General features: G+C 44.1%; 2 protein-coding genes and 1 non-coding gene across 5 annotated transcripts in view; 1 reads left to right on the top strand and 2 right to left on the bottom strand.

Annotated features, from left to right (window-relative positions):
* Window positions 1-537: 537 nt before the first annotated feature.
* On the bottom strand, window positions 538-13,632 carry LOC119382909 (protein ABHD18). Of its 3 annotated transcripts, XM_037650817.2 has the most exons (13): window positions 13,395-13,631; window positions 12,692-12,794; window positions 12,470-12,554; window positions 12,052-12,152; window positions 11,893-11,974; window positions 10,874-10,958; window positions 10,100-10,127; window positions 9,206-9,226; window positions 8,537-8,675; window positions 6,320-6,409; window positions 4,430-4,534; window positions 1,908-2,239; window positions 538-1,234 (listed from the first exon to the last, which is right to left on the bottom strand). In XM_037650817.2, the coding sequence occupies exons 2-13, from the start codon at window positions 12,784-12,786 to the stop codon at window positions 1,084-1,086; spliced, it is 1,314 nt and encodes a 437-aa protein (XP_037506745.1). In that variant the 5' UTR covers window positions 12,787-12,794; window positions 13,395-13,631; the 3' UTR covers window positions 538-1,083. The 3 variants fall into 3 exon arrangements, with proteins under 3 accessions (XP_037506745.1, XP_037506747.1, XP_037506746.1); XM_037650819.2 differs by lacking the exon at window positions 4,430-4,534 and having other exon boundaries at window positions 13,395-13,632; XM_037650818.2 differs by lacking the exon at window positions 9,206-9,226.
* LOC119384184 (small nucleolar RNA SNORA79) lies at window positions 12,927-13,077 on the bottom strand. The gene has a single exon (XR_005181898.1). It is a non-coding gene; the product is annotated as a small nucleolar RNA SNORA79 (small nucleolar RNA).
* Window positions 13,633-13,827: 195 nt separating the features above from the next.
* The window catches only part of LOC119382907 (ubiquitin-protein ligase E3A), a 45,696-nt gene continuing 35,750 nt past the window's right edge, over window positions 13,828-23,773 (top strand). The window contains exons 1-5 of the mRNA XM_037650813.2: window positions 13,828-14,080; window positions 16,231-16,457; window positions 18,477-18,638; window positions 20,343-20,519; window positions 22,003-22,393. Coding sequence (XP_037506741.1) covers window positions 14,022-14,080; window positions 16,231-16,457; window positions 18,477-18,638; window positions 20,343-20,519; window positions 22,003-22,393 — 1,016 coding nt within the window. The 5' untranslated portion in view covers window positions 13,828-14,021. The remainder of the gene's footprint in view (window positions 14,081-16,230; window positions 16,458-18,476; window positions 18,639-20,342; window positions 20,520-22,002; window positions 22,394-23,773) is intronic.

Below are 23,773 nucleotides of genomic sequence, written 5' to 3'. Positions count from 1 at the left end.
TGAAGAAGTAAGTGGCAAGGAGGAGATAGCGCCTGTAGGAAAGGTAGCGAAGGTGAGAAAAAAACCACTCTCATCTTTGAATTCAGACTGGTTTAAGGGCCCAAACTTGGCAGAGCAGTCTGCATTTTTCCTTACGGACCCAGTCGAACTGAGTCAATGAGTGCAGTTGAAACAAAAGAAAATGTGAAAAGGGTTTCCAAGACATGGCAGTAGAAACACTTGTTTGCCGATTACAGTACGAGGTGCATTCAAGCACTTTGCTAGGAGTGAGGGAATGCCTTTTATTATTACTGCACTTCACACTTTCTGTAATAGGTGTCTCAGCACCTCTTCACGTGTCCCTCCTGGGTGTTTTTAGACGTGATAAGCTACAGATTTGGAAATGTAGAACTAGCATTTCTTGTGCATCACTCGGCCACTTCGTGTGCGACAAGGACAGCGAGAAGGTTGGAATAGAAAGCCAATATTGCTTCTTTTATTCTTTTTTTTTATTTCTCCAGAACCATGGTTCTACATAACAGTTTCTGAAAGACCTACTTGCACAGGCAACCTGCACACGTGTTTATTTCAATCTACAGCTAAAACAGCATTTCATATGTTCAAGCATGCTAAAAATCTGAAATACTAACATGCGCGAAGCCAAGCTCCATTAAAAAAATGCACATAGACAGCACACAACACAACAGGCAGTTGTTCCTCTGTGTATACGTAGTACAAACATGTTCGCAGGCAGTAACATGACTACTGTATTTACACGATCTGTTATGTACAAGATTGCACCAAACTTGGAACACTCAAAATAATGGCTTGTCCTAACTGCAAAACAGTTCTTGGTTTTATCACACAAATTCAGCTTTGGTAACTGCCGTAATCAAGCAGTTAATGCTTCACGATGAAGTGGCAAGTGGCAAAGGTTAGTTTAATGAGTTACATTTCAGTGTACTTGCATGAATGTGCCTTTGTGTACAAAATTTGTGCGACAGTCTCATGAAAGGATGTGGTTGCCAGACAGTATAAAAACATGTTCCAACCCAGCGGCTGTGTGATGAATATATAGCGAGAGATAATGTAGCCAGATTAAAGCTAGACTTCAGATTTCGTGACTCTTTTGCTGGTCTCTTTGGCATGCAATACAGTCGTGCATGTTTCTGCCGAAGTGCCCTCCTTTCTTTCAAAGAGCGACCGTCCGTAGTATTTTAAGCTCGTCTTTTCCAGAGAGTCAATCATGGCTTTTCTGAAAAGAACAAAGCTACATGTCACACACTATCTCTCAGCAACACAATGCAAAATGTCCGTTGCACCTCTACTAGCTATGAATGACGTAACTGGCTGCAGCTGCATGTGTTCATGATGCCACAGGCAGCCAAGCCAAGCCGTTGACCACAACATGCATGCACGTCAAAGAATGTGTGGCCTTGGGATGCTCTTTCCAAGTATTTGATATTCTTTTGCCAAAGCAGATATTTAAAGCAGCGAGTGTAAAACATTTTTCTTTATAAAGCATAACCAGCGAAATCATTGGTTTGCTATGCCCATGCTCACTGTTTTTCGACATTCCAATTGAAGGTACAAAAAAATCACATTACAATGAAGAGGGTCAATTTTTGAGAACCTTCAGTGGATTTGACACTTCTGGTTAGATAGGGCATCAAACTTTGGCTCTGATGCACGTAAACATGGCAAAAGAGCATAGGCGTGTAAGCACCAACACACCAGAACGAGAAAACACGAATTCAGACTATCAATTGAAAGGGTGCACACTGGGTGCCCTTTAAATTGGTAGTCTGAATTTGTGTTTTCTCGTTCTCTTTCTCCTGTGTACATGTTTGCATGCCCACCCTCTTTTGTGATGAATACTTACCAACTAGCTCAACTTTTGGTCGTTCAAGTAAACACGCAAGGCTTACCTGAACACATGTTGGCTAAACAGAAACGCTGCCACATGGCCAAAATCGACGTAGCGCACTTCACAACCAGGCCAGATTTCAGGCAGAGGTTTCAACCCTTCGCGAAGGACGTATGCATCCCTGGTGGCTGCCACACAAACAGCGAGGCTGGGATCCACGGGTCGTGCAAAGTTCTCCAGATGCGTGCACTCGTCCATGATGCCTCGCATGAAATTGAGCGCTTCTGTTGGACGCATGTCAGGGCTCGACTGTAGTGCTAGTGAGACATCATAGCTCTCCATGCTGTGGGAGAAGTTGCGAGCAAACTTCTGGCCAGCCTTGAACGCTGCATTCTGGAAAGAGTGCAACAAGGCTATGTGGTAAGTGACGTGCTCAGAAAACTGTTGCACGCCTCAACTCCAAGATTTTGTATAAAAATGGGCCGGCCAATTGCGTTGGCTCACTTCTGTGACATCACAGCAGAGAGTAATTTCTTTCAACATAAGCATGTCTCAGGAACTTAGGTTTTCCGGTGCAGATGCACAGATCGTACTAGTGCACTGCAGTTTTAGAGGCTTTGGTACTAAATTCTTCAGCTATCATGGGTACAGTGAGGATTGAAACGAGATATGGTAGTGTGAAACAGCATTTACTTCTGCACAGTCAACTTGGTCTCACACATACGAGGGCGGTCCGATAAATACTTAGCCTCACCGCGAGAGCGCGACGTTATCGCATGAGACATATACTGACGTTGAGTACGCTCTCTTAGAGGGACGCATGCAAAGTTCCAGTCGAATCGGACTCGTGGTTTTGTTTTGGCCGCTTGAGGAAGCAGGTAATTTTCGTGTGTCCGTTAAAAATGGAAAAATAGCAATATCGGTCGGTCATTCGATTCTTGTTTTTGGAAGGGAAATCGCGCAGCGAAATCAAAGAGCGACTGGATGCCGTCTACGGTGAGTCTTCTCCTTCGATGGCAACGGTCAAAAATTGGTTCAACGAGTTTAAACGTGGTCGCACGTCGCGTTTTGATGAGCCTCGCCCAGGGGCCCCGCAAACGGCTACCACGGCCGATAACGAGGCAAAAATCCACGACCTCGTATTGGCAGATCGCCGACTGAAGGTGCGCGAGATAGCTGAGACAGTAGGCATCTCAAAAGACCGCGTGGGTCATGTCCTGCATAAAATTTTGGGCATGAGAAAGCAGTCGACGCGATGGGTGCAGCGTTTGCTCACTCCGGACAACAAGCGCGTCCGTAAGACCACTTCAGAGCAGTGTTTGAAGCTGTTTAAGCGTAATCCGAAGGAGTTCCTGCGTCATTTTGTGACCGTCGACGAAACGTGGATCCACTGGTACACACCAGAGACCAAAGAACAGTCGAAACAGTGGACTGCACCCGGAGAACCTGCTCCGAAGAAGGCGAAGACTGTCGCATCGGCCGGAAAGGTGATGACCACCATTTTCTGGGATTCTCAAGGTGTGATCTTCGTCGACTACCTTGAGAAGGGCAAAACGGTGACAGGACTCTACTACGCCGAATTACTGGGCCGCTTCGACGCCGAATTGCGAAAAAAAAACGGCCACATTTGGTGAAGAAAAAGGTGCTCTTCCTCCATGACAACGCGCCAGCTCACACCTTCGCCGTAACCACGGCCAAGTTGGTCGAACTGGGCTACGAAGTGATGCCCCATCCAGCGTATTCTCCAGATTTGGCCCCGAGTGATTTCTTCTTGTTTCCCAACTTGAAAAAGTCACTCGCCGGACAAAAATTTGAGTCGAATGAAGAAGTTATCGCCGCCACAGAAGCCTACTTTGCAGCTCAGGAGAAAACGTATTTTTCTTACGGGATCAACAAGTTGGAGGATCGCTGGGTCAAGTGTATAGAGTTGAAAGGACACTATGTTGAGAAATAAATCGACACCATTCCAAAATTTTTGTTTTTCTTTTGAAGGCTAAGTACTTATCGGACCGCCCTCGTAATTAAAAAAAAAACAACACAGAGTGAAATCGCAGAAGTGTCATTAGCTGGGCTAGTTGGTATGAATCCATTGCAAATAACAGTGCAAAGAATGAGACGCAGCACATACAAAGGAGTGACAATCGTCTCATTTTTCGCGGTCATTTGCGACAGAATGAAATAACCAGCGCAATTACTAACTGTGAACGAATGTTATCGTTTAAAATTCTTATCGCGTGCCCTAAGTAGGCACTTTTGACGGCTGATGATGTGCGTTTGATGCATTCACTGTCTCTCAAGTACTGCCAATATAGAGGCTGCAATTATGGGTCATCAAGCAAGGGAGGTTAATCAAGGACGTCTTCAATGACACCAGGGTGTTCCCCCTAGTGTCATGTGAAGCAGGAATCTCATAGTTAAATGAAGTACTGAACTACACACATTACACAGTGCTGCCTGACAGACTTTGCGAGTGCCAGCACTTGACCTCCGTGGACGCTATACATGGACGAAGTATGTGGACGAAGTAACAGCTATGCGTAGTAAGTAGCTGGGGTTATCTTGGCGAGTCCATCCCATTCTTACCTGCTCGGGTGTGTGGATGAGTTGTTCTATCTCTTCCCGAAAAACATGATCGGAGAAATACTGGCTCTGCAGAAGCTCCCATGGGATTGCACCACTCATAACACCCTGCAGCGAAATGCCACTGTATCACACTGTGTTGTTGTAATATGCTAGTGCACTATTACTTCCCAAAGAACTGCTAATGATTTTCTGCAGTGCCTAGTTACATAATGTTACAGAGGCAGGTTTGTGCCTGTACCGTAGACTACAACTATTGTGCATTGAATTGGGACTTGAGAGTTAGTGTTTGAATGCTGGCTTAAAGGCCAACTCCGGCGATTTTTCGAGGTCAATGGATCTCAATAAAATTCGCTGGGTACGTTCCTTTTCACGTTCCCGTTAATTATGCCAAATTACAAGCTGGAGAGATACGCGGATTCATTACAAATGAATTTTATTGATTGCCCCCGACCCTCCCCACCTCGCTTCCCAGAATTATTGGCAACATAGTGTGCGTGACGTCATTTTTGGCAATGCGGTAGTGACGGAACCGAGGGGCCACTAGAGCATCTCCTATCCACAAGGCAACAATCGTGTGTGTTTGGCCAGCACGCCGTTGGCTGGGCATGTGACTTTCAGTTCCTTGTGGTAGTGAGTGCGATGGGTGGCAAGTGGTGTTGCATTGTGGGCTGCACATGATTCCCCGTTAGTCACGAGACACTCGCACCTAACGATTACCCTGCGTCTTTATGTTAGAGTGTTTAGCTAGGAATGCCTGTTTACTGCGCGGAAAGTGCGGTAATACCGTACTAACTAAAGAATGCACATGCGTGAACATTGCCGTACGGAAACACTTTCCGTAACATATACAGGGTGCACCGGGCCTATCGGTATACGGCGAGCTGCGCGTCATGCAAAACAACATAGCCTAATATGGTAACATTGGTGCGAAATGTGTCTCGTACATGGCTTATATTAAATTCCGTCGGCCCTACCAACCCGGCATTGAACGCCGATATTGCCACTTTAACACTCTTCCCATAGCAATATCAAAAAGCATTAGATAGTCCGCAAACTTCTCAACGATAGCATTTTACCCAATCACGGCCCCACAAATTTGAGCCGCCTGTACAGGTGGTGCCATCTGGCGGTGGAATGCGCAACCAGGCAAGCAAAGGACTAAACAGGTGTGTTCCACTTCATCGAAGAGGAATGGAATGGCGATTTTAGTTGGCCTCCAAATGCGTCGGAATCGCAGCTGTCATTTTCCGACAGTTCCATGGAGCTTGTGCACGTAGCACGGTCAGTCACACACAAGATATATTTCCGATAGAGTCACCTTTCCCCTAAGCGTCTGCTTTTCGCTGCTTTCATACTACGTGCTGGCGGGACCGGCATGCCTTGCATGATTTCTGATTTTTGCTGACTTATACGTCACGCGAAGACAGTATGCTCGGTTGGGTTTCGGTTTCGGTGTTGCACTTTTTTGCTTATTTAAAATTATTCTCCAATTTGCCGAGTATTCCTGCTGTCGCACCCATGACAGGAGCGTCTCAGGAACATAAAAGCACTACTTTGACATGGCCAAAAAATCGACGGAGTAGGCCTTTAAGTGAAGTCATAGAGTACATGAACAGCAATGATGAAAAATTTGCTGGGTGCAGAGTTGCAGAGTGCAGAGCGTAAAGTGTGGTTTCAGTCGTGGTGAAGCACGATGTGTTGTTTCACACTGTTTGCATTTAATGTTCTCATTTTTCATATATCTAATGAAAATTAACACATTTTGAAGTTAGCACTCGTACGTGTCATTTATTCTTTGCCCCTTGTCCTGTTAACCGCAGAACTTCACATCAACCACGCACGCACGCGCACACACACACAGACACACACAAAGAAAACCTGTTAGCTCACCTGTGTAAAGACACACGAAGCTGTTGTCCAACTAAGGCAGGGAATGATTCCTATGGGTTTGTACCAATTAGCCCCAGCAAGCGATGCCATCTGTAAAAGTGTACAATTAAGAAATTGCAACATGCAAATGCTCAGCCACAGAGCACCAAGCTAACCCTAAGGCTCAAGTCAAAGCTTAGCTTTCGACTAACTTCCCACCACGAAGGTGTGGCTTTGGCCAAGTTGGACGTCAGAAATTATCAAATTAAAAATGAATTTCAAGGCCAGGCGATGAATGTGTGAGCACCCCCTTAAAGGGGTACTGACACAAAAATTTTGGCCTCCCGTTTTTTTGCTGCAGTGTGTTGCTGGGGGCCTGTTAGTCATAACACAGCACATCATTTGCTGCATCACACGACAGATAATTAATTACAGGCTCCTCATTACCCACTAGTATCAGTTTCGGTTTCAAAAATGACAAGCCTCTGGGTGCAACTATCACCACCAAGCGGGTGCAGCGCTCGATGACGTCAGCACACAGAACTGTGACGCACTTCTGCGCGGTTCGCGAGCAGCTGCCGAGAAGTAGGCTGCTCGAGTGAACGCGGCAAGAAAACATGGCGGGAATAGTCATCATAACTTGTTGCAGCGTGGTCACATGAGGGAATTAGGGGGTCCCCAAGGGTCTCCTTTGAGAGTGTCAGTAGTGCGAGGATGTCGATCGCCCACGCAAACTTAAAAATTCATTTAAAATAACTTCCAAGCTATATTCGCTGTTGGTATCTTGCAGATGGTACACGCATGTTCACCGGAATCGATCCCGTAGGCTATCTCGGCCGCGAAATATTGTGTCCAGTACCCCTTTAGCTAAATGATCACTCACAAGGTACATTGTGCTCATGAAGCAGGCAATTTAATATTGTTTAAGTTTTGTTGCGGTTGTTTCTTTCTTTCTTTTTTTTTTTTTTTTTTGCTGACACTGTTTAAAGGGGTGCTGCCATCAAATTTACAGCTTGCGCGTTCTTTGTTGCAAACCTTTCTTATTGCTCCAGGAAGCATGATACATGCTCCAAGATTCATGTATTCTCGCTAAATAATTTAATATAGCCTTATTCATGTCAATGACTTTCACTTTCGATTTCTGGATGCCGAGTTGGACACTGACGTCACTGTGTTGGAAGCCTCAACATGTGGGCTCACAAAGCTGTGACGCATGCAGTGGTGCATTGTCTAATCTCGCACACATACGCGAGCAACCAACCGCATGCCTTCAACACGCATGTATGGCATTCCGGGATACGCAGAGACGTTTCTGAAAGAAGGGTTACTGGGCAATGGTATCAACATCTTGTGACGCTTCCTGCAACCACAATTATAGGTGCATCTCTTTGTTTTCGCTAATTTTCAGAGGTGAAAAATATTTTAAAAGGCAACGCATTCGGATCTATGCCGCTGCTGAGAATTTACACCAGCAAAGAAGCAGAATACATTAGGTTTCTGCAACAGCAATTCTGTGCTTGCTTGGTTCGTCTTAGCACCACCAGGTGGCCCCACCTATCCAACCTCTCACGTTTATGGCTACAGCAAAAAGCAAGGAAGTGTGCGAACGAACTTAGCTTCGCCAATGTTGCCTTTGCAGGTTCGCATGACGATGCGAAGCGCTTTGCAAGATGTGAGCAAGTTTGGCTACTTCGACAACAAGCTCGGAAAAAATTAGTGTAGGTAGCAGCCAATGCTCTCTTGGCTTGGCCTGTGCAGTGGAGCTATAGGTCACCGCTCATTGCACATTATTATAATGTGGTCTGACGTCAATAAAACTTTCGTCACGCTTTCTACACAGTGTCAGTCGCACTGGCGATGGGTCTATATCGCGAGAATGAGCATTTAGGCACACTTTGATAGCAAATTAAAATATATTCTAAGCGTTTGCTGTGTCCAACACTTCGTGCTGAGTGTCCTGGCATACAGAGGAAGCCTACAGCAGGCTTTTTATAGCCTCAAAATTAGGTCACAACCCATTTAATCATGATGCCAGCAAATAAGGTGTGCATATAGATGTGTTTCATAATCAACAAAGCTAGTTGGAAGTCCGGAGTCTGTTCTACAGTCTTCTGGTGTCTCGTGCCCCATTGCTTCATGTCGGACGTAAAAATTTGTGCCAGAAACTTATAAATGATGAGGAAATGCTGCAGATAGTTTCTCAAATAAAATGACAGAAACACTGGGAGGGAGACTCACATGGCCACCCATAGAGATGCCCGTGATGCCAAGCGGTCCAAAGCCCTCACGTTCACACCAGTGAAGCAATGCCATTGATTCAAGCACAAGGCAGCCACCCATAACAAAGATGTCAGACACACAGTGCAGGTTTGACCGCCTGAAATATGGCAACATATTTAACGTTAAAGAAAAGCTGTTTCTTTGCAGACTCACTGTGAGCAAAGTGGTGCTGCGTAAGGGCATTACTAGGTGTAGAACTATGATAATTGCTCTGCATATCATTTAATAGTTGATACAGATAGCAGCAAATAATCTCGCAAATTTCTCTCGCAGCTGCTGCGACCTTTCAAGATGTGTGGCAGCACATGTCTGTGTCAAACACTGGCCTCTCCTGCACTTTGGCATTCTCTGAATGCAATAGCAAGCAAAAAGTTGTGCTGGTTGCTGACAATACTTGACGATATGGCAAGTGCCGTGGCATGTCGACACCGTAAACTAGCACTTGCAAGAAAGAGCGTTCGTCCGCCGTAAAAAGTGGCCGTTGCCTCTAGTATTCAATTACACTCGCAGCATACAGTCGCAAGAGTTCACAATCTATGAACCAGATCACAAGCGCTGCCAATACATGTATTCTAGGGCACTGTTACCTGGCAAGAAAACACGCTTTCTAGCAGCCTTCGCACTTACAGCCAGTTTGCTCGTGTACATCTGAAAATAATTTTGGGCAAGTCATTATTTGGGTAACCACGGCAGCTCGCAAGTAGCCTCTATCAACATTACAACAGAAACATGTACACACGTGATGCAACATGTCAAAGTAACAGATCTTGCTTTACTGCAGCTGACTGCCATTATTTATTAATAAGAACATACTGCATGCTGCAGAAACATACTGCATTTTCATGTGTATGGGTCATTTCTGTCAAGGAGACTTACACAATTTGCGATGTAGAAATGGGTTTAAGAACACCACAACTACCCCGGCATATACACGATTCAACCATCAACATTAGATACGGTTGTGCTGGCATACTGTGCATCAGTGTGCCAAGACACTGCACTACTAGTGGCCTTTCGCAATGAAAACACAGACATCTGCAGCCCCACTTCCAAACAACGGCCGAGGAAAAAAAAAAAAGGTGTGCCTCACAGATGGGACTGATCGCAGGAATCTGCTTACAGGGGAACTATGACTTTTAGGCCAAAACAATATGGTGGTGAACCATCCCAGTGTAACAAATTCTGGCCCTTGAATAAGCCTGATCAACTGTGAAACAGAAAAGAGGACATTACAACATAAAAAACAAAATCAATCAAAACGAACTAGTGAATCTTCCAGAAGGACACTCTTATGCAAGAAAAGATAGAACAAAAATATGATGTCAGTACCGTACAACAATGCTTAGAAAAAAAAAAAAGACTGAAGTGGGTCCACCCCCTCACCCCTAACATGACATTTTTTTCCCAAACACACACACACAAAAAAAAAGAAAGGAAAAGGCAGAGACAACTTCTAACCCTAGGCTAGTCTGGGATTCTGACAAGAGGCGCATTATTAAAATGTAATGAAGGCATACTCACACTTGGTCCTTGGGCTTTCTTAGACCATTTTTCACATGTTAAGGCTTTTCTCTTGACGAATGTCATGTGCTAACAAACAAATGACAAAACGAGGAAGATGGCCACAACATAAAGAGCTAGAATGACAGCTGTCTTAATTAAGAGGTAGGATGATGAATGCACCCCTGACCACTCATGACTGGTGCCTGTGCATTAGCACGAGGAGGCAATGGAAATAACATCGCAATTTCTTTTTGCATGCATAATGGTTTTCTTTAATCTCGCAAAAATTATTTAAATTGACACAAAATTCCAGCTTTTCTTATTTTATCCCGGAAAACTCTGTTTTCATCTTCACTTATGCGAAAAACAGCAATGCAGCGAGTTTATTTGCGTAAAATACCTTTACAATGAGCTCACATCTGATGTACTTTGAAAGAACAGAGAACAAAAAAAAATAAGAACGAGCTTGTGATGTGCACGAACTTTAAATGTCGTCCAGCGTAAATTTATATAAACTGCACACTTTTGTCAGCGGAGAATGTACAGTGCTCATCTAATGAAACCCGAACAGCGGCAAGCCTTCGCATGGTATAGTGCGCGCCGTCGAGTTATCGCCATTGACAGGCGCGCGCATCCGGTTTGACCGCACTGCGCATATCCGCGCCTGTCCATGGTGATAACTGGACGGCACGCACTATACCACTGCGAAGGCTTGCCGGTGTTCGGGTTTCATTTGACGAGCACTGTACCAAGTGCAATATGTAATTGCAGCCAAAAAAAAAAAAAGGATATAAAAAGGGTTTTCCAGTATTATAGAAGCCACACCATTTTCTTTTAAGAGTGGCCTGCATGTTAGAGTTCTTCTCCTCCAGAAATACTGAAAACAGGAAAGGGTTGACAGATATATGAGCCACAAAACAGCATTTCTTTAGCATACATCTCATACAGCAGTGACTGTGGTGTTCATGGAGGGCGAGAAATGTACCAACCTCATGCTTTACATTCAGTGTGAAAGTGTATTTTCAGGTTTCCCTCTCTGGTCCGTGCCCCTGTAGTTCTTTTATCGAGCTCAAACATGAAACATGAAATTCAAGCACGAAACTTTGACCTTAATTTCAACTTCTAATAATTAACCTATTATGGTGAAATTAACGACAACCTGTCTAAACTGATTTAATGTTTTACGTTAAGAGCCCCTTCAATGCTATGCAAAAGACAATTGTTTCGACACACTGGTGCAACGGACGTGATGAAACCAAGAAAAATACAGCTCGACAGGTAGCACTATGGCAAAATATTTGTAAAAAATACTCTCTGAATGCATTGATCTTTGATAACGGTGATGCATCACTCGTAAAGGCCTTCCTGTGGTGTTATCAGCAAGAAAATTTGTACTGCTGTGTCATTTGAATCCCCGTCTAACGCAAATAATAATCAAGTTTGTAACAGCAAAGATGAAAGGGGAAGTTGAATACAATAATGTCCGGCAGAATGAGCAACTACTGCAACAGAAGAGATACCAGGCACAGTGGTAATGGTTTGCACAGTGACTGAACAATGCGAAAAGCACAATCACAGAATGATCAGCAGATGCACTGCCCAGCTTTCCTGTTTGCGAGCACAAATATGGCAGTGGACTTTTACACTGCTCAGCATAGGCATGTGCAACTCGACCAAAGAGGGGGTGAGGGCGAGGCTGCGGTGAAACCTGCCTCCCACCCCCTTTTTTAATTAGAGAACGCTGCAGACGCCTATGCTGCTCAGTCAACATGAGCGGCTGCTTCCTTTTGACGATGTCAAACGTCACTCACGTGGTCGCCCGTTCCGGCAAGGTGTATGCAAAGAGGCCTCAGGGGGTCAGTTACCCACCGTTTTGGCAAGAGGACTTGGAACCTGGTCAGAACGAGGCACTTTTCAACGTCACTGAGTCAGGGTACAGAGTTAATATAAACAGGTGTGCCACAACTTACCATGCTTTATGTGATTCCTTTGGCACACACTCGGGCAGGTACTGAACTAATGGACTAACTAGGTGGCCTTCTAAGATGCGGTAATTTGAATGGTCTTCAATCTACACAAGTGCAGAATAGATCAAACTATTAACCCCCTAGCCAAACAGAACGAGATGTTTACAACAATACAGAAATATTGCAGGACTACAAAACTGCAAGCTGTAAATGATGCTTCTTATTTTCTCAAAATGTAACACACTACTCAAGTTACCAAAACATCATATTCTTCGGGTTACCAACTACACTAACCGGTTACATAGCCTTCCACAATAAATGAAAGACTAAATGACGAAGTGAAAGCTTGTAATGCAACTGCAGTGCGATGAAGTATGATGCTACAGCATGCAACCAGGTAATGTTAGAGTCCCATACAAACCTTGTCAATCATGACAGGGTAGTCATGTGGTACAAGTTGGCTGCATGTTTCACGAGCCGTCATTTTCTTCTTGAAGTCAAATAACCTTAAGACAAAAAAAAAAAGACATGTATGAATATTAAAAAAAAAATCAAAATATAAGAGCTCCTTGCAGGCGCGGCTATCATGCATGCAAGGTTTTTGGGCGTCAACTAAAAAGCTTAAACAATCCCCGGGCCTCACCTTTTGAGGTTGTCAGGCTTTCCCCAACCTTTGATGAAGTACTTCGATAGTAACGCCGTCCGGTAAACGGCATCGAAACGGCTTGTGGTCGTCATGTCCGAGACTGAAAAAAAAAAAAGAGAACGAAACAGATAAGAACGAAGACGCACACCTGCCCACACTGGAGCCATACAGGTAGCTTCACACGACTAAATCGCAGTCTAAAAACGCAACGCAGCGTAATAAAAAGAAAGCGGTATGTGCGGATCTGCAAAACCAACAGCTACGAGATGTGCGGAAGAGTGAATCTTCTCAGCGTAGCGCTGGGTGAAGTGATCCGATTTTTCTTTCCGATAGCAGAAAATTTGATGCCGGTGACTCGTCGACACCAAAGGAACTTGCTATCGTGTCCTACAACAAACATTCGAGCTATTTCAGGCCATTTAAAATAAAAATAACTCACCACTCACAACAAACTGTTGCGCACCCATAACATCTCAAGTGCGGAACATGTTTTGCAGCACGTAGCAGCTGACCTTCAGTACGAGTGCTATCACTAGTGCTAACAACCCCAGCAACAAATCTGCATACTTCTCAAGGTCTTCCGAGTACTAACCAAATAAAGGCGTCTAAGAACTCGTGGCTGGTGCCGCTATTTATAAGCACGCTTATTTTGTAAACAACAGTGTCGCATTTAACTGGCGACACTGTGGTCGGAGCTTACCTTATGACTGTGTGCGGTAGAGAACTCCAGAGAATGCTACACCAGGGCTGACCATTGATCTTATCATTCGTATTTAGTTGAGATGAAGCTGAACTAGCATATAAGAAAAATTCAGTCACGATCCAGAGCGCCGAGCACGCTTTCAAACAACTAACGAAATGGCTAACTGATGCTCACAGCTGCAAAAATATAAACATGCGAACGTGTATGAAAAATTCAGCACGTTCTCCAAGTCCACACTTTCGCATCAAATAACAACGCATGACTCTGCATGTATTGAGCTAACCTTCTAGCCCAACGCATTAGTACTAAGCTTCGAGTATATATTTATTAACAATGGTTTCGCGGTCTTGAGGTATAACCACACAGATGACAGCACCATGAAACGCGGGTTGCATGCAGCGATTACGCAACTACGCCACTCGCCGTTGCTGGCGGTTTACTTTCGTTTCTTTTTTTTTTAATTTTCGCGCAGCAAATAGCAGCCGTGCAACGTCCCTCGATCAGGCACCGCTGTCATTAAAAGAAAGGAAATCTCCCGTTTTTTATTCGAAGCTCGTCGTCCAGATGCTCTGAAAAGGACCAGGCTTGATGAATTGAAAGGAAGCGACTGCTAACTGGGAACCTATGAATCCAAACAAGCGCCGAGACAGGGAGACAGGACCCGGAGGCCAAGATAACTCCAAGTCAGTTAATTCACTCTTCCACCTGTTATTATTTAGACCGTGCTAGTCACTTCATGCATGAACCTCGCCGAACGCTTCAAGGAACACCTTTCGCGCGCAAGCGCCCGTTTGCATTACTCGGTTCATTCGACGCGAATACCAGTGGCGTATTTTGCATGAAAGCGCGTATGTCCTCTCTGTGTGTTCGCTGAAACGTGCGCGCTTACGCTCGTGCCTAGCAACGAGCGCTTTTGTGCGTCAGTATCGCATGACAATTAACGTCGTTAACGCTTGACTATGGTTTAACGGCATTCTCGAGTACCAAGCGCGGTATAACGGTCGATTACCTGGTGGTCATGTGTACTGGCTGATCTCGTTGCTTATCAGTGATTGTGCGAGGTGAAGCTAGCGCGTAACCGACGAAACCAAGGTTAGAAGCGTCTGTGGGCCTCACTTTGGGCCTTCTGGGTAAGAGTAGTGTTAGGAAAAGACCAATAACGCTTTACGTGACGATTGTTGGCACGTCTGAAGTTAAGGAAGAGCCCAAACATTCGACTTCTGGTATATCTCGCGCTTAAGTAATTGTCCTGTGAGGACGCCGTTTAAAACCATGTTCTGGCACCCAACTTTCCTATCTGCGAGCAATCTCGACTGTTACAATAATGATATAATTGCCTAATCATCTTAGAGCATGAAGTTGACACGTTAAGCGCACGTATTATTGCACTTTGCAGTGTAATAGCTGTTCATGAACTAGAAACACTTGCAAGCGTCGCAGTTGTGTAGTTTTGTAATCATTTCACCGAGGCATACTACAAAGACTTGAACTTCAGCGTTGTTAAAGTTTACATTTAAAGCGTCGCGGTGTGCATGATTTGAAGATGAATTGAAGCATGAATTGAAGATATTGTATAAAAATGATATATTCAGCTTTTAAAACATAAACTCTTATAGAGGTATGTTTAGACATACTAATATCACTCACACTTCTCTTTCAAAAACACTCAAATCCCATTAGATGAGCTTAAAGGGCCTCTGAAAATTTATCAAATGTTCATCTTAAAGTGATCCACAAAAGCTCAAAGCTACTCTAGATGGTTCACCCAAAATATATGCCATGAAAAATAATAACTGAAGCACCATTGCAACCAAGAAAGCATGCATGAAATGAGGCATGTATTGGATTTGCATAATATAAAGTAATATTTTATGCACTCTTATTTAGAAATTTGATAATCACTGCTTGACAGCGCTGCACTAACCAATGCTCTGTCAGAAAAGTTGATAACTCACCTCACCTGTTCAAAATATTTAAAGGGCCTTCATGTTTAATGCATGAACATGCTTTCAGGCGATATCAGCTGCGTCATATCATTCTGTTGTCCCTGTACAGTGACCTCCTTATAATTAGCAGCCTGCAAAAAGCAGGTAGAGGGGGGCCTCGTGAAATGGTTTCTATGGTGTCAGCACTGCAGATTTTCATGGCAGCATTGATGCTTCCAGAGCCGTTTATTTCCAAAGAAATGCTGTTTGCATTTCATTTGCCTTGTAGAGCAAATTTTGTTTGCACGTGTGTTTGTATGGTTATGCGCACATTCTACTAGCGTTGCAGCTAAGAAAAGGCCACTTTCCCAGTTTTTTTACTTGGGCTCTTGGAATTTAGATAACTTTTTGCCTTCATTTATTTCAGGAGACTTCTTATAACAACCCATACATAAGAATGGACTGCTAAGCGAACCACCGTACAGATCCACCCGCAGTGGTCACATTCATATAAGTATTGTGGTATAAGTGGTCACATTCATATAAGCAAACATGAAATGACATCATGACTAGTTTATTTACATTACATGCTTGCTTCGGAATCACCTTCCTCACAGTGTTGTTGCAGTTAGATACATTAAGGACTTCAAAATACTTTAACAAGCCTGATCTGTCAATAACTGTACAGTTGCTGCACCATTTGATCATTTCTGTAGTGATTGTCATCTGTATTGCCTTTGTTAGCACTGTACCCTCTACTTTTTTTAATTTGATAAGGGCCTAAGGCTGCCTTGAGGGTAATTGAAAAAAATGAAGTAAATAAATTGACAATGGGGGGGGGGGGGGGGGGGAACTTGTCACAAGTTGCCAAGAGTTTCATTTTGAAGCTTGTGTGCTCTTTCCTGCAGGAAGCTGGCAGTAAAGGAACTCATAGAACGTTACTACTACCAGTTGACGGAGGGCTGTGGTCGGGAGGGCTGCTCCAATGAGAACTGTGCTTCCAGCGGTCGCTTGCGTCGCCTGTCACCGAATGAGGCTGCCGCCCGAGCGCTGCATCTAATGATGGCCAAGGCTGCACTCTGTGACAGAGCAGCCTCCAACCACACTGTGGAACTACCACCCGAGGCATCTTCGTGTAAGTCACTGCCTTAAGATGCTAACAGCTGTCAAATTAAACTCTAGGGCTTCACAAGTAAAAAAAAAAAAACACCCATGACCTGATAACGAGGCACACTGTTGTGCGACACTCCGGATCAATTCTGACTCCAAGTTGCTGTAGAACGTGCTCCTTAATCTAAGTTCATGAACATTATTGTACTTGTAGCGAAGTGTAATGCTATAGTGGGGCATAGAGTTACTGTATATGCCAACGACAGCACCATGATGCGCGGGTTGTGTGCAGCAATTATGCAACTGCGCCACTCGCCGTTGCTTAGGTAGCATATACAGTAACTCTTGTGGGGCATTCTCTTAAGTGCCATCTAGTGGGTCTGTCTCCACTGTGCATTTCTCGTGGACACTGCTTGCGCTCAGGGTCTGTGAAATGAGCAGTTAGTTGAGCTACCGGTCGACCCTTACGCTAGCGCCCAATAAACACCTTTACAAGCATGTTTAAGCGGCGTCCTCTATGCCTTGCATGATGTTTCTGATCTTGTCTGATTCCATTATCTTTGCATCAGCCTGCTTGCTCAAGTCCAGGATGTCTTCAATATAGCTAGTGAATGATTCTCCCAGCTCCTGTGCGCGATTACATTTGCACCTTGCACGCAGCAGGACTACCAAACGCCGCAGCTATTGAGGCCTTGAACGTGAACCATGTCGATATTTTCCATCTAGAGGTTGGTGTACCAGAGGCTGGCCACACCAGTGACGTAAAAGAGGATGTGGCTCAGTTTCGCGACATCGTCCCATTTATTCAGAACGCTTACTCTTTCATACGTCGACAGCCAGTTCTCCACGCCGTCATCTGTGCGAGGCAGACCAGAGCAAACAATGGATGGGGCAGGAGGCGTTTGCTGGGACGTCTGCTGAGATCGAAGTCCGGGCATAAGTTAGGGCATAGCACTCTCCACCGCTTGTAAAAGCGTTTATTGGACGCTGGCGCAAGGGTCAACCGGTAGCCCAACCAACGGTCAATTTGCGGACCCTGTGCACGAGCAACGTCCATGAGCAATGCATGGTAGAGACAGACCCACTTCATAGTGCTTGAGAGGATGTCCTACTATAGCGTTACTCTCCGCTACATATTTTGCTTTCATTGAAATGTGACCACCGCAGCTGTAATCTAACCCACAACTAGGAGCTCAGCAGCGCAACACCATAGTCTCTAGATTGCCACCTTACAACCTTGTCTGTGATGCAGATGTGGGCCCAAGTCAGCAGCATACAAAGCTAGAACGCTTTGCCAGTTGAGAAAAATTTAGTCATGCCTTTCAATGTCATCTTGTTAACAGGCTATGTTGCAAATATGCTCCCTCCTCTTTTTCAAGGAAGCTGAAACATTGCATGCACTGTATCGTATGAAATGCTAGAACCATCGTAACACATTAATAATGTGAAACATTGCCAAAGGCTGAACTGCATACAGACCATCAGAAGGGTCTCTGTTCGAGCTGCTGGGGCACCAACATGTAATAACTTGCATGGAAATCATTTATATAAATTCAAGTTGATGATGCATAAGGCCACTGGGCAGCTGCGATACCTCTGGTGCATGGTGCAGAAGTATTGATGTACTCAGCTTTCTGGTCCAGTTAATGGCTCTGTGTGAGGTCGCTTTGAGGGCCTGTAGTAAATAATTTTGATTTAATTCTTGTTCTCTTTCCGTGTCAATTTTTTTTTTTTTTTTGCACTAGTTATGTCGTGCGTAATGTTTGAAGTGAATCTGTAAAAAGAAAAATTACGAAGGGCCGCCCAAGAGGAACCTTGTTGTTCATCATGAAAGCGGAAGTGCTCCTCTGTTTTGTTTCACGATATGCTTAGTGTTATCACAGGAGCAAGGTAACCATGGCGATAAGTCATATCAACAGGCCATAACTATTGTAGAAGCGAGTTAACAGGTGCTGCTCAGTTGTACCGAGGTCGCTTTGACGGCCCTTCACGAAGAATTTTTCCTAATTTCTTGTTCTCTCTTTGTGTCACTTTGTTTTTGCAGGTAGGTTAACCGAACTGAGTAGCAATACAGTATCGGCATGTGGCGAAGGCGCGACATCGGCAGGACCTGCTGGAGCATCGCAGCAAATGGAATTGGATTCCGAATGCTCCTCATGCCGGCATCCAGTTGCCTCTGATACAGGCGCACAGAGCGAAAGAAGTGGTGAGAACTGTTCTTGTAACGTGGTGGTGTTTTTTGTGCTTGTGTGCTGTGATGCATAAGGAACAGTGTCTGGAGCTAGTGGGTCATGCCAGTGAATTTTGTCACAGTTGTGATTGCCGATTTGACATCATCGAACTGGCGCTAGTTTTAATATTCTAAATGCTTGATGTGTGCCTTGAGCACAGAGAAAACCAAGTGAATCTAAAAGACAATTAGGCCAGGGAAAGCATAGGGGACATTAATTGTTTTTTAACGGTAGCGTAGTAGTTATGATGTAAACTGAAATGAAGAAAAGTAGACAAAAAAATTTCCCTTTCTGTCAGCGGGATTCAAACCCACAAACTTTTAATTATGCGTCCGATGCACTACCAATTGAGCTACGACGGCAGGTGCTGCTTCCTTGTCCACTTTGTTGGGTATTTCTGCAAGTAAAATCCCTCGGAGTGTTAGCCAGCACTGCTCGTAGCCAAGGCAGCGAGTGTGGAACATTGTTTTTGCCAGAGCACAGATAACTGGCTTCAGTTCCACAAGTGTGACATGTCCCCTTTGGTAAATAATTAAAAGCCTATTTATTAGAGCTGTGCAAATAGCAAAATTTTGGGTGGGAAGTGAATTCGAATATTGAAGTGTGAGTGCGAATCGAATCGAATATTTTTCGAATATTTCTTGAATATTTCTAGAATATTTTTCGAATACACCGAAGTGATATCGCAGGAAAAAATAGAGAGGATTGCTAAGCATATTCTTATGAGATAGCAACATGAAAGTGTTTCTTTTCGCTAGGTTGATGAAGCACTGGCGGGGTGGTGTTTCATAGTTGTCTTATCAAGAATGAGGCAATGTAGAGGCAGAATTCTATTTATGTACATGATTTGGTGCAACCAAAGCATTGCCGACAGCAATTTACACGTGATAGGCAAAGATGCCATTTCCTCAGCCTCTCCTCCTCTTTCAACTTCTGCGGAAGCCCAACTGATGTGGCGGACAAGGGTGTGTTCCCTTCAAGTCCGGAGTTCCAAATCTGCCTCGTAAACGTCAATATATAAAAACATCTGAAATTATGGAGGCTAAAAAGCTTCGGCGTCCGATTTTTCGGACGTCCTGCCCAAATTTCAGGTCCAAAACAGCATTAATTGAGCCCCCACTTCTGCCACATCTTTCATCTCCATGTTGGAACCAGCGTTTTCTTGAGTTAATACATTTGCGACCGTAGAGGAGCTTGAAAGGCAGCTTTGCCGCAATACGTAGGTGTGATGAGGTGAAGCATATTGAAAATATAGGGACCACTTCCAATCGGACGTTGACTGTATCTTTGCAAAGTTCGCCCGTAACGGAGCTTGAAAGGCAGCTTTGCTGCAATACCAGAGTGATGAGGTGCAGCATATTGAAAATCTGAAGGGGTTTCAATCGGACATTGACTGTATTTGTTTTTGGGAAGGAATAGTAAAATTCCAGTGCGAATCGAATCGAATAGCAAACACTATTAGAAAAATATTTGAAATTTCGAATATTCACACACCCCTACTATTAAGTGAATTTCACTTTATCAGGGATTATCAGATAATTTGTGATGTCTCTTTGTACGACTGCGAAAGTAAACTCTCTAACCTCTGCTACGTTGTTATTGAAGATTACTTAGTGTTTGCAGAAGCAGCCAGTATGTTCCAGTGTAGAACTTGTTCGTTTTCTCTTGTTTTTTGTCAGCAAATGGCACAAGCATCAACACAACAGTGCTTGCAGCGTCAAGCTTAAAAGACGAGCTGCGCCCTCAAGAGATGGAAATCGACCTGTACTGCACGTTCAGCGATACGAGCCCACTTACAGTGCTGCCGAAGAAGCCAATGAGCGTAATAAACGCCCTTTCTCCACAGGAAAAAGCTGGTAAGCGAAATTTTATTGTAAAATTGGGTTTAGCTTCATGCTCATCTATATGCGACTTGGACGAAGTATTCAGTAGATTTATAAAGAAAAAAAAAACAATGTGATATCACATATCACATTGTGATATGTGATATTGAGTCACCAAAATGGATCAAGAACAGCACTTCTATGGCAGTTAATGTTGCTTCAAGTGGCACTATGAAATGGTGCATTGCCTAAGCTTGAACTCTGAAACACATTTTTATCTTCACACATTGCTCTTCTGGCCCAGTGTGAAAGGGATAAATGACATTTGGTGAGAGAAATGGCTTAAATTTAGTGTTTCTTGCAGAGTTATCGACACGCCCTCTGTAGTCACCCTTTTTATATTTTTTAACAAAAAGACTAAGGGACTGTAGGGGCTTCAGTTCTTTTTAGTTACAGTCACCTAAAGCCAATAAAAGCAGATGAAAGATGCATTGTTCTTTTAACTGAAATCTAGAAATGATAAGGAAACTAGGAATCAACATGGACAAAAGGAAATCTCTCTGTCAGGGTAGCTGGGCCCACAAACTGTGCATGATGTGTCCAGTGCTATAGCAACTTATCTGTGGTGGCAGCTCTGAAGAGCTACTTTCTTGGTTACTGGTGCATGTGTAGCAGACTTAGTCCAACAAGCGTTGCTGGATCAAGTCCTGACAGTGCCACATTATAAATTTTGATTGTTTCCTTTATAATTTCTATTTTGCGGCAGTGGTGATCATGTTTTTCACCAGTGGATCTGAGGCAAGTGCTCTAATTGCAGCAGTCCAAATATGCCAGCGGAGAGCAAGAATTCTCCACAATGGATTATGCCAGAAATTTTTGTGAACTTGTCACAAAACTGATTCTGGGGAATGCCCGACTTCTACTTTTTATGTTTCCACAACAACCAAAGTCGCCATCGTATGGCTGGCATAATGTTGTGAACTGATTTTCGCTTAGTGATTGGAAGTGGTGTAAACTACTATTTCTGGCTTAACACTTGCCTTAACGTTGGAGTGAGTAAAAACAGCCTGACATGAAGAGGATTGCAAAGAGTGCCCAGTGCAAAGGGCAGAGTGGCTCTGAATCAACCATTAAAAACCAGATTCACCGATTCAAAGCAACATATGCTGCTTTAAAGTGACCAGCATAAAACAGCATTAGATTTGCATAAAACAGCATTATGAATGCTGAAAAGTCTATGAATAAATTAGAGTGCAGTATGCCACATACAGTGGTACTGTGTCTTCTGTGTCTTTGCATTGTGTCCTCGTTGTACCTCTGTCTTGTTCCTTTTGTGTGTTGACGATGTCATGTGTTGATGTCACCATGTGATGGCATGTTATATGACATCACAGTGGCGTCATGATGACATTATAACATGATGATTTTTTGCATCACTCATGTTGACACCGACAGTCACTTTTTGTGCTTGACAAGGCATCTAATGCTTTCGCCTTAATGACTTGCTTTGTGGCAGCCACCTCTGGAACAACAGCACCAACAGAGACGGCCCCAAAGGCTCCGCGGACGTATCGCATGCTGACCGAGGAACTCCTCCTCAACCTGGTATCCGAGTGTCGCTCCTGTGGCAACTACACGCCCCTCATCCACGCGTTAGGCCAGGTGTTCTCGCGGGAAAAGTTCCTCAAGCGCAGCTTCCCGCGGAGGCCATCACCCTCTTCGGAGGATGGAGGTCTGACCAAGGAGGATCTGCGTGCTATGGAGGGCGACATGGACAAGGACCAGGATTCGCTTGAACTGGAAGGCGGAATGGCGTCCAGCGACAGTGATGACATGCTCGTGGAGGCCAGTCTGTCAGAAGTGGTGCCTGATGGTGTATCTAGGAACGTTGCAGCTATGCTAAAGGAGTAAGTACTGTCTCAAAAGCTGTGTTGATTTTTATAATATAGCTGTGTAGACCCTCAGTCACTGTGCCCGTGTTTTCGTGTGACTTGCTTTTTGCCACTTTAGTCCTGTATAATAGTAAGCAATTAAAAAAAAAAAAACATGGAGGTTAAGCTTTGGGTGAAGTTTACTCCTACATACCTTATGTCGCATCGTTTAAGTTTACTAGATGGAGTGTTGGCTACACTTGATTGCTTTGTTGTAGCCGCTACCACATTTGGCGGAATTTACGATGTGCAGGATTGCATTCACAATGGCAAAAGAATGCGTCTTTTCTTCTCGTAATGCTTGAATTCAGTGACTAACTTTTCCATATACCTTGGACCAAGCAGTCGGTTCGTTTTATTAAAGATGCAGCACAAATGAATGTGCACAGAAATATGTAAACGCTGATTCACTGAGCCAGCATTTATGTATTTCAGTGCTAAACTTGTGATCGGCTAGGCAAAAGAAAGGTATTGTAGTGTAATACAGCCTCTATCACACTTCATGAACATACTTTAGGCACCTTTCTGTTTCTCCTTGACGTGGTACTATTAGGCATTCATGATTGGAGTGCCTTGAAAGTTCTTGCTTAAGCATCTTCCAACATCTTCAGTCTTGGCTTGTTACAGCTTGCGTTTGTTTTAATTAAACTTCTAGATATATGTTATGTGTCTTGCTTCTTCAGCTTAAGCCTGACAGCAGCTGTATAGGAATGAGCGATGTTTAAACCTAGTGTTAGCAACTTGTCAATGTTGCACACATACAGCCTTTGCCAGCCATGTGCACGACTTATTTGCTTCTAATAGACATTTGAAAACTTTAATCTTGGCTATCAATGTGCAAAATCCTTGACTTACATTACATATGAATAAAAGTAATTCACTTACCATAGGTCTTTGTTCAGTTAATTGCCGATTTAAAAGATTGACGAATCCAGTCTTGAAGGATGCATACATAAGAGGCAAAATTGCAAAAAAAAAAGTCCCAGTTTCACCGCGAAGGCGAAGCAATGAATGCGATAGCAACAAATTGTAGTGTTACACGAAGTGAGGCTGGCAGCTAACAGTTTTGTATCCGATCTCGCGTAACTACAAAACGCTGGTGTAAGAGAATACGGCCGCTCCAGGGAGCAATGCTCTCCCCCATAGTCCTTTCGCGTTGAGAGCGCAGCACGTAGAAAGGTATAGTACAAGCCGCCTGCTGTGGTGGCCTTCGAGATAGCGTGCGCGTCAACGATCGCGACAGCGCCCTTAGATTCAAAGTGGCTGCTCGCGCGACACTCCCCCCTCCCCCCGCCCTTCACCTCGTGTCTTTTCATGGTCATTAAAGACAGGCAGGGTGTTTCCTCTCTGCTTCGA

This window comes from Rhipicephalus sanguineus, chromosome 2 (assembly GCF_013339695.2).
Source record: "Rhipicephalus sanguineus isolate Rsan-2018 chromosome 2, BIME_Rsan_1.4, whole genome shotgun sequence".
NCBI classification, from domain to species: Eukaryota; Metazoa; Arthropoda; class Arachnida; order Ixodida; family Ixodidae; genus Rhipicephalus; species Rhipicephalus sanguineus.
Note: the sequence above shows the minus strand (reverse complement) of the source record. Positions and strands in the feature narration are given on the sequence as shown.

Coding starts and splice junctions, on each gene's coding strand:
- LOC119382909 (XM_037650817.2), bottom strand. CDS start 12,786: ATGACGACCACAAGCCGTTTCGATGCCGTTTACCGGACGGCGTTACTA. Junction 11,975..12,051: donor AAGGAATCACATAAAGCATG/GTAAGTTGTGGC, acceptor CGTTCTGACCAG/GTTCCAAGTCCTCTTGCCAA. Junction 10,959..11,892: donor TTGCCGGAACGGGCGACCAC/GTGAGTGACGTT, acceptor TCCTGTTTTCAG/TATTTCTGGAGGAGAAGAAC.